At 38.2% G+C, this 11,548-nt stretch overlaps 1 protein-coding gene across 1 annotated transcript in view; it reads right to left on the reverse strand.

The window, feature by feature from the left end:
* LOC143030376 (uncharacterized) overlaps positions 1–8,562 on the reverse strand; it is a 35,182-nt gene extending 26,620 nt beyond the window's left edge. Inside the window, exon 1 of the mRNA XM_076193525.1 lies at positions 7,849–8,562. Within this exon, the coding sequence (XP_076049640.1) occupies positions 7,849–8,137 (289 nt within the window). The 5' untranslated portion in view covers positions 8,138–8,562. The remainder of the gene's footprint in view (positions 1–7,848) is intronic.
* Positions 8,563–11,548: the final 2,986 nt, after the last annotated feature.

Consider the following 11,548-nt stretch of genomic DNA (forward strand, 5'->3'; position numbering starts at 1 on the left):
GGAAGACTTTTTGCAAAAAAGAAAAATGAGAGTAGTGATAAGAAACCAGCACTCAAAATGAAATGAAGTAATAAGCGGTGTCCCGCAGGGAACAGTTCTGGCCCCAATAATGTTTGCTCTATATATATTAATGATATGGATGAAGGAATTGAAAGCTATATGAGCTTCTTTGCAGACGATGCAAAACTACTGAAAAGAGTGAAAACTGAAGAAGATTGTGAATCACTACAGAGAGATCTAAATAAAGTACAAGAATGGAGTAGGAAGTGGGAGATGGAGTTCAATACAAAAAAGTGTAGTATAATGGAATTTGGAAAAAGCAAAAACAGAATAACAGGATCATATAATTTGGGAGAAGAAGGAATAAAAAAAGTAGAAAATGAGAAGGACCTGGGAGTCATTGTTATGAATAATATGTCACCTGAGAAACATATAAATAAGATTTTTGGAGAAACTTATAATTTAATAAGAACAATCAAAGTGGCATTTACATACCTGGATGAAGAAATGGTGAGGAAAATCCTAATCACCCTGATAAGACCAAGATTGGAATATGCAGCAACGATATGGTCACCAAGTACAAAAAAATGTATAAAAAAACTTGAAAGAATACAAAGAGCAATTACAAAACTGGCACCAACACTCTCAAAACTATCATATGAAGAGAGACTACAAAAACTTGAACTACAGACACTAGAGCAAAGAAGAGAGGAGATTTGATAGCTATTTACAGAATCATGAAAGGCATAGAAATTACTGATAGAGAGAATCTGATAAAATGGGATGACAGAAATACAAGAGGACACGGAAAGAAAATAAAAAAAGACAGCTATAGAAGAGATTTGAAAAAGAAGAGCTTTCCTCACAGAGTAATAGACAGTTGGAACAAGTTAGATGAGAAAGTGGTGTGTGCAAAAACAATACATGAATTTAAAAATTGTTTAGATAAAATGAGAAATGAAGACGGGACCCCACGAGCATAGCTCCCCTTCCCGTAAAATACAACTAGGTAAATACAACTAGGTAAATACACACACACACACACACTAGAAACTGATAAGGACTGTGAAGCACTGCAGGAAGACCTGAATAAGGTATGGAACTGGAGTCAGAAATGGGAAGTGGACTTTAATACTAAGAAGTGTAGCATAATGAAGTTTGGAAAAAGCAAAAACAGAATATCAGGACAATATACAATTGGAACCAAGGAGGTAAAGAAGGATGGATCCAAAAAAGATTTGGGGGTAATTATCACAAACAACTTGTCCTATGACAAGCAGATTAACAAAATTGTCGGGGAGGCATACAACTTGCTAAGATAAATAAAAGTGGCATTAGCATACTTGGACGAAGACATGATAAAAAAAAAATAATGGTTACATTGATAAGGCCTAGATTAGAATATACGGTGACATTGTAGTCACCCAGTACCAAAAAGAATATAAAGAAAATAGAAAGAATCCAGAGAGCAGCAACAAAAATGGTGCCTGCACTTGAAAAACTATCATATGAGGAGAGATTGGGCTAAACTGGAGTTACCAACGCTGGAGCAAAGAAGAGAAAGAGGTGACCTACTGACCATCTACAGAATCATGAAAGGCACAGAGATACTCAATAGAGAGGACTTACTAAACTGGGACAAGAGAAACACAAGAGGACATGGAAATAAAAAAAATAAAAAAAAACATAGCTACAGAAGAGAACTGAAGAAAAACAGTTTTCCACAGAATAGTGGACACTTGTAACAAACTGGACAGTGAAATAGTATGCGCAAAAATCATTTATGAGTTTAAAAGCAAACTAGACACTGCAAGATACAAAGGCGGGACACCACGAGCATAGCTCCCCTTCCCGCAAAATAAAACTAGGTAAATACACACACACACACACAAACTAATATTTATACTGTCCTCTCTCTCTCTCTCTTGTGCTAATACAGTAAACTTCCACTTATCCGATCTCCAAGGGGAGTAGAAATGTCCGATTAACCGAAATGTTCGGTTAATCCTACTTTATATGTTTCATTCCCGTAGAGTTTTATGCGGTAATGTCAGCTGTAATATCCGTACCTGTAAACTTAACATACACATGGAAATGCTTATAATAGTTCATAAACATATTCTATAGAGCAGTGGTTCTTAACCTTTTTTGGCAGCGACCCAAAATTTTGCACAAATCAAGCATCGCGACCCAAAATTTTGCACAAATCAAGCATCGTGACCCAAGCCTACAAATAGATTTCCTGCTTTGGAGTATTTATTTAATCATGGTCTGCTTAGAATCCTAAAACTAGGCATCATGTATTTTAATTATTACAGTATATAATTATAATATATTTGTAGTGGGAAAATAATTATTTTCTGCAAACCCTTAGCGACCCAATAAAATGGCTTGGCGACCCAAATTTGGGTCGCGACCCAGGGGTTAAGAAACACTGCTATAGAGTATAAAGGAAATAAATCATGCAACCAATAAGAAATGTTAATAATGCAACCAATATTGAAATGTATTTGTAATAGTTTTCATATATCTTAGCACTTAACCTAAATTTCACTTTGTATCACATTGTCATTACTCAACATCCATGTCCGAGTGGACATCAGAAGCAACATCAACGGGTGGAGGTGAATCTGGGTCAGGTGTGGCAGATGATGTCGAGTGAGGTGGGGAGGGGGGTGGCAGGTCAGGACGAGTAGAAGGACCAGGTTTAGGGTCATCAATGATGTCGACATTCACATTTCTCCTTTCGTCTTCCACTCTGGCAGCATTTGCAGCTTTCTTTACTTTAGCCAGCTTATCCCGAAACATATCACGGATGTCTGCCTGTTTGATGTTCTCATTGCGACGTGTCTCAAACTGCGCGTACTGGGACCTTAACTTGAACAAATCTTGGGCTGAAAAGCATGAGTGTTGTTCATAGGATGTGATGATAACTTGGAACTTGGTGTCTATCTGGTGCCACGATTGTTTCTCAGCCTGCTCCGACTCCTCTTCATCATCATCATCATCTTTCTTTGCCTTTGGATTCATTACAAAATCAATTAGCTCCCTGTCGGTGTAGACTTTTGTTACTGGCAGTAATTCATCAGCGGTAGCCCAGTTCTCTGGATCTTCGTTTGACAGTTTGTACAGTGGGTGATTTGAATGTGCATCTGCCAACGCTTCACTGATGGCCTGGAGATTAGACTGCTCCCCTGTTGCATCGTTGAATCCCTTAAAATCGTAGGCACGAGCGAGTGTTTCTACTTCAGGCCACATCTTTCTCCAGGATCTGATCAAAGTGATAGGCTTAACCAAATCCCAGGAATGGGCAATTGCTTTGAGAGCCTCGTACATATTGAAGCTTTTCTGGAAGTCTGTTATGGGCCCATCATATCTCACACACCGCTTACTGAAAGCAGTCTTGTAGTTTTTCTTCAGAGCTTGCAACACACCCTAGTCCATAGCCTGGATAAGGCTTACCTGTCAAAACGTCCCCGGTAAGACCAAAACGTCCTCGGGTCAAAATGCCCCCTGGTCAACACGTCCTAGCTAGGGTCAAAACTCCATTCAATTCTTCCCGTTACTATTACCATTTTTGAAGTAAACGTAATCTAAAACCAACAGTCCTTCTCATTTGTACCATAAATTACTATTGAATTTGATCAATCGCTCCAGGGTTGATCGAGGCTCGCTGGGCGTAATTTCTACATTTCAATTCCCCCTTCCCTCTCCACACACACACATACCCGACCTACGTTTATGCTGAATTACGAGTAAGGTATGATTGGGATTTGTAAAAAAGTAAACTTATAAAAATTCTGTGTAAATATTGTATAATTATGACATTATCTTAATCGTAATTATGTGTGTAACACTGATCTACTACAGTGGTGTGTGCATGTGGGTGCATTATTTTACACATTCTCTTTAAAATGTGTGATTTCCATATAATTTGATCAAAGAGAAGTCACGTTTTTATCCTCTGTTAAATTCCCGACCATAGCTACGAATACCGTCCGACTCACTAATTACCAACCAAACCCGAACAAGGATGGTCTTTGCTCAAATGTACAATTTTATATAAAAGATTAGAATATGGTTGCATCATTTGACATATTTTCTATATGATGTGTGATTTCCATGTAATTTGATGAAAGAGAAGTTACGTTTTTAGCCTTTGCAAAATTACCAACAACAGCTAAGATTCGTCCAGCCCGCCATCTATAATCACTGGTGGTATGGATCAAACGTTGCGTTGTGTTTCTGTCTGGAGTGGATAATGCAGAGAGAAAATTGTTGGGAAAATAAAAACACGAGAACCTATATATATTCAATGAAAAATAAAAACTCAATCATGTTCAGAAGTGCAGTAGAATTATGTCATGATATTAAGCTAGTATGCAAAAATTCCCACCCACATGCACCACTGTAGTAATTCAGTGGTAGTATGGATCACGGATCCGGTACATAATCCCTCCCAGACACAATCCCCCCGGACAAAATACCTCCGGACAATATCCCTCCTGGACAGAATCCCTCCACAAAGGTGAGCGGGTTGGACAAAAATCCCTCCACATTATATACCATCACATGCATAGTAATTAACATCTTACCTTACTGAGGTGCTAATGCATACAGTACAGACATTTATATACTTGTTTGAATAAATAATTTATGAAAACAGTTCATTGCTTCACTACACCTTACAAACATATATGAAAATATTATATATATATTGAAATACATAAATATACATATATTCACATGTACAGTCAAATATTATGAGAATATATATTAAAATACATTGATTATAAATACATTATTAATATATTAAAATACATAAATAAACATATACTCAAGGAGGGATTGTGTCCAGGAGGGATATTGTCCAGACACCATAGATCACACAGAATTTTCATAAGTTTAGTTTATTACAAATTCCAATCATACCTTACTCGTAATTCAGCATAAACGTAGTGTGTGTGTGTGGAGGGGGAAGGGGGGATTCAAATGAAAGAGAAGTTACGTTTTTAGCCTCTGCTAAATTACCGACCACAGCTACGATTCGTCCAGCCCGCCATCCATGACCACTGGTGCTATGGATCAAACGTGATCAGGTGATTCGGCCCAGGGTTTTTCTGGGCCGAAATCGCCGGTGATTTTGGCTCAGCGAAAATAACCTTTTAAGCTTGAAGGCTTGGTGCACTGTATAATTTCAATTTAGATAATTTGTTTCATAAATTTCATTTCGTTTTCACACAGTATGTGCCAAAAATATTGTTACTTGAAATGATAAGATTTTTTTTTTCAATTCTTTTAATAATGTATTTTCTTTCAATAATAAGTAAATAATAATAGCAACATTTGGGGGACTGGCCGAAACGTCCTACCCTGCAGAGTTCTGGCCGAAACATCCTACATTCGATGCGCTTCCCTCCTGCATGCTCACTAATGATGTTGAACTTCTGGGCTGGGTTGTTCTAAACAAATTTTTGCACTATCTTGGCGTTAAATCTATCTTGACATTAAACATCATGGTAACACAGGGGGTTACCATGACATTTAACATCAAGATAAACTAACGCCAGAATTAGTTTTTTGAACAACCCAACCCTAGACTCCTTGTTATATGTTATCAATTTTGGGCAACTTTTTGTGCAACAATTACACCATTTACCTTAGTCCACACATGAAAGTTGTATAATTTCAATTTAGATAATTTGTTTAATAAATTTCATTTCATTTTCACACAGTATGTGCAAAATATTGTTACTTGAAATGATAAGTACTTTTTTTCATTCTTTTAATAATATATTTTCTTTCAACGATAAACAAATAATGATAGCAACATTTGGAGGAATGCCATTATTGTTAACTTATTATTGCAAGAAAATATATTATTAAAAGAATAATATATCACTGGCGATTTCGGCCCAGAAAAACCCTGGGCCGAAATCACCCAAAGCCGGATCAAATTACACTATATTGTGCATTTGAGTAAAAACCGCCCTTGTTCGGATTTGGTCTGTTGTAAGTGAAAATCACACATTTTAAAGAAATTAGTTCAAATAATTCAACTATATGCAACCATATGCTATTCTTTTATATAAAATTACGCATTTGAGTAAAAACTGTCCCAGTTCGGATTTGGTCTGTTATTAGTCAGTGAAAGTCATTTTAAAGGAAATAGTTCAAATAAGTCAACTATATGCAATCTATTACAATAATAACACAATAGTAAGAAACTTGATAGAATGTATTTTGATCCATACCACCAGTGATCAAACATAGCGGGCTGGACGAATCGTAGCTGTGGTCGGTAATTTCGCAGAGGCTAAAAACATAACTTTTCTTTCATCAAATTACATGGAAATCATTCATTCACGGTTGTAGTCTCCTTAATTACAGATTAGATGTGGTTTATCCGCTATTTTCATCGTGAACAGACAAGTACGTTGCAGAACGGGGACGTTTTGGTACTACCACACCGAGGACGTTTTGACTGGATACCCTTGCAACACACCCTGGTCCATAGGCTGGATAAGAGATGTGACATTGGGAGGGAGGTAGACTACAAAAATGTTTCCATTCCTCAGTTCATCTTCATGGGGGTGAGCACGACAGTTGTCCAGTAATAAAACCACTTTTGTATCTTCTGGGGCACCAATAGATTTTAGATGCTCTTTAACAGCTGGAACAAAATGGTGATGAAACCAATTATGGAAAATTATTTTATCCATCCATGCACTGCCCTGAGAGTCGTAGATAACTGGTAAATGTACAACATTCTTAAAACACCTAGGCCTCTGGTACTTACCCACACAAAGCAACTTGAGTGTATGGGTACCAGCTGCATTCCCACTGGCCAAGATAGTTATGCGTTCCTTATTTTTTTTTAAGCCAATTGCCACTTTCTCAGTAGGACCAGCTAGGGTAGAGTCAGGCATCATGCGGAAGTACAGGCCACTTTCGTCAGCATTATAAACAAACACGGGGGGTGAGATTGTGTTCACGCCATAGTTCTTTAAAAATGGTGCCGAATTCCTCTGATGCAGCTGCATTAGGCTTAGCTGACCGCCTCTCACCACACACATCAAGCCTCCTGATACCGTAACGTTTCTTAAATCTGCTCACCCACCCTTCACTGAAAGTACACTGTGTTTCTATATTCATCTCCTCTTTAAATTTTTTGGCCTGTTCAATAAGAAGTTGACCAGTAACAGGACGACCTTCACTTCGCTGGTTAACAGACCACTCATATAACACTTTGTCTATATCTGGGACTAATGATGCCCTTAGAGTCTTGCGTTTTTCTGAAACTTTAGCGAGATCACAGTTTAATACAGTATCCATCAGTTTCTTTTTTTGCTTTAATATATCATAAAGAGTTGTATGGCCAATATTATACTGCTCCTGGATAGCGGCCCTCCTGACACCATCTTGCATTTTTTTGGCAGATTTCTAGTTTCTGTTTCAAAGAAAGTACCACTCGCTTCCTCTTCGTCACCTTGGATAACGTAGGTTTCGGTGGAGCCATGATTGTAGCCTGTTGAATCACTGTTGTACGAGGAAAATAATTATTTAAGGAGAGCTTGTGATACTGTATCGTCACCGAGAGGACTCACGAATGTATGTACCGCCAAACAGCCGATCAGGTGTAAACATGGAGTGTGTTGCCACTTGGTGAAGCTTGCGGGTGGATACTAATAACAATAGTGTTGAACTGAAATTACACTATAACGGTCAATTTCCATGTTACGTGCTCTCAGTATTTCAAATCCCTCAAACCTCTCACCCTCCCCCCCTCTGGTCTATATATACAACCATTATCCATACACTAGGTAGTGGTAATCATTATCTTCTTACCTTCAAGTGTTGGTATCCTTCGTGTTGGAAGAGCATCATCCTTCAAGGCTCTGAGGCGATGAGGCACTGGTAGATCGAGAAGCTCGTACTTGAGGTGCCTTTTATAATCCGAGGATCCGAAATGAAGACTGCAGATTCGTGCATTTTGAATATTAATGGCGTTCTTGCTTTCACATAGCTCAATCCATCTTTCACGCACTTTCTTATTTGCAGGGAAACGATGAAAAATAACATTTGGGTTACATCCTCTTTGGTTTGAGCCACAACCCTTCATGGCACAATAAGCCATATTGTCAAGATCTATATATACCAGTATGTATAGATCTTTATTGTCAGAATATAGCTAATTGCGTGGAGCAGTGAGGGCGGAGGCAGCAACACATTCAAGCAAAGAACCAGCTACAACTAACAGCCATGGGACGCGCGAACCCAATTTTGACCAGCCTGGAGACGTCACGGGCCCGCGATGCCAACACCCTCGAAATTCGGTCGGAAGTGGTTAGGCCTGGTATACAGACCTTGAGGGGTATTTCTCTCACCTCAGGCAAGCGTCGGTACCAACGTGCTGTCTGTCTCAGTCAGCTGATGGTGCACTGCACACACATACACTCACCTCCATCAAACAAGCCCGACATATCGTACATCAAACAGAATCACTTTGGGTTTGGATACAGTAAGAAACAAAACGAAAAGAAAACCTTCACTACATTATATGGTAACACTTCCAGTCAGCTGATCCATTTAAATGTCACGCTGGGCATTTAAATGTGCGCAAAATCTAAAATAAACATACGTCTGACAAAGCCAATGCCTGCAGCAACCTTTTGATGCCAAAACTTGAGAATTGATTTTCCTGAAGATTCTTATGTATCTGAACTCTATACATCCCCTTAAATCACCCAAAATTACTGTATTTCCTCTTTCTTTCAGCATATCAGTCAGTTCATACTTAGTATCTTCTAACAATTTGGAATGATCGTGTTCGGTCCAGAACTGTGTTTTGGGGGGTACATACACTACTACAAATTTTCTACTTTTCATGTGGTTCCTTGTAGCATGCTACATACTATGTTGACTGTTGAATGCCACAAAACATTTTCCACCAATTAAACAAAAACTCAGTTGACAACACGATGTCTAAACAAACGATCGCTGCTGCTATTTAACTAGTGCTGCGCCAAGCTCGTAAGAAAACTAAGGAAGCACCGATGGTGGAAGAGAAACAACACAGTACAAATCCAACGAGAAGTTGGTGAATTTTTGAATAACGCTCAGGTTGACAGTACACAAAATAAGCTTAGTATGGAGAATTATCTTCAATCTTCTGTAAATGGTTTGTATTGGTTACTTCCTTTGTTTTCTTTGTGATCTGCAGATACAAAGGAAATACAAACAGCAACAGACGAATAGAAAAGTGTAAACATAAACTTGAGCTTTGTATGAGCTCACGATGCCGAGAAATTTAGATTGGGGTTAGACTTCATATATTTATCTAAGATTTTTTTAAGTGGCAATTGTATTTGAACTTTATGATGAACAGGTACTGGTAGTTTGTTCCAAACACTTACTATACAGTTATATAAAACAATATTTGATTCATGGACGTTTGATCTTTGATAGACTATTTCTAACCATGATTATTTATTATGACATTACTACGCCCCACAATAAAATAATCATCATTGTTAATTTCAATGAAGCCATGGAACATTTTAACGACTTGAAATAAATCACCACTTATTCTAAGTAGGATGAGCTAAATAGACTCGCTATGGAACAAATTGCTTTTCATAGAGTTTTATTACGTAAATGAAGGATCATGACATATTATAATTATTGCTTACTTTACATAATGGGGTAATAATAATAGTAATAGTAGTAATATTAATGTTTATTTGACAATGAATCAATATACATAGGGTGGATGCTAGGGAAACCAGAACTCTGTTCCAGATTTTCATCACTATCTGAACTTGTACTTAAGTGGTGACTAGTAATAGCCACTAACTTTTCTAGAAGGCAGTGGCTACTTTTATGACGAGTCGTAAGAATAGTCCTCAAGCTATTCTTACGACATGGTTGATAGCACCCTCTATCATGAACTTTTGAACAAAATTTTTATGACAGTAACCTAACCTACCCTGACAATCCTCCCAGGAATGTTGTTTAAAAAAAATTTAAATGCAGAAATTTATCATAAGTTGCTAATGACGTATGAAGATGTCCTGGAATAGACAGAAGTCCAGTTCTTACTTACATTTGATTTGGTTGTGTCCCAGTACTAGATTAACTGATATTTTCTACCTCCATGCTAACAGCAATAATCTATTGAAAAATACTGCAGCACAGGTTCGAAACTTCTGTTAGGAGCATGTTTAGTAGATGACTGTATTGTTCTGGAAATTGATTCTTTTAGAGCTGCAAATGAATCAAATTCTGCAAGTAATTTGAAGTTAGTGAAAGCAATTTTGAATTTAGTTCAAAAGTTCATGATAGAGGGTGCTATCAACCATGTCTGAGGACTATTATTCTTATGACTTGTCATAAAAATAGCCACTGGATTTCCAGAAAATTATATATAATTGGTTAGCCCAAAACGTGTGTAAAAGCTTTTCAAAAGGCCACAACAACCACTGTTTCAATAATGCTATTTGGAATTAGGCTATTCCAGGTGTCCACACATCTGAATTTGAAGCTCATCTGTCCATTCTGTGTAGGCTACTGGGCCTTACTTCACTTTGTTTTATTGCTCCATATTCCTCTCTAAATCAATGTTAATATCTGTGTCATATTTTCTATTTAGGATTTAAGGTGTCTCAGTTGTACCCCCCATATTCCTCTGACTGCCATTGTTGATATCTGTTTTGATATTGTGTTCAACTGTTCTTCCAATAAACCCTACTACTATTTGCTGGTCAGTTTTTGCAGCTTTTATACACTGGAGGGAGTTTTAAGTCCTTAGATATTATTATTATTATTTTTTTTTTTTTTTTCCCTGATTTCTGAAGGAGAGATTGTGCCAACAGCACTGTACGGGGCAGAAACATGGAACATGAGAGATGAAGAGAGAAGGAGTTTGAATGTGTTTGAGATGAAATGTCTGTGGGGTTACTAGGCTGGATAGAGTGAGAAAGGAGGTGTGGAGGAGAACAGGGATGGAAAGGGAACTGGGAGATAGGGTTGATGAAAGAGTATTAGGATGGTTTGGACACATGGAAAGAATGAATGAAGAAAGATTAGTAAAAGAAGTGTGGAAGGCAGAGGTGGAAGGAGTGAATATGAGGGGGCGTCCTAGGATGAGATGGATGGATGGGGTGAAAGGGGCATTACAAAAGAGAGGAATGTCTGTGGAGGAAGGATGGGAGAGGACAGAAGATAGGGGTGAATAGAGAGTGGTTGTGTATAGATGATGCTGTGATGCATGAGGGGGAGTGGGTAGGGGATGGGGGGTGAGAAAGTATGTATGAGAAAAAATTTGATGCAGCCCGAAGGGATTTCTCCCTGTCTTCTCCTTTTCTACATGAGGGGGGTCATCGATTTGATGAAGCAGGCTTGCTGTGGATGTGCTGTGTCTTGCAACACTGTTTCTGACCCAGGGCAGTGAACAAAATGCAGGGATGACTTGTCATCCAGGAGGTGCCAAGATAAGAGGGGAGAAGGAGGGTGGAGGGGAGTGGAATATATAGGAAATGGAATGGGT

The sequence above is a fragment of the Oratosquilla oratoria genome, chromosome 12, assembly GCF_046742065.1.
Source record: "Oratosquilla oratoria isolate Oo_2021 chromosome 12, ASM4674206v1, whole genome shotgun sequence".
Taxonomy (NCBI): domain Eukaryota; kingdom Metazoa; phylum Arthropoda; class Malacostraca; order Stomatopoda; family Squillidae; genus Oratosquilla; species Oratosquilla oratoria.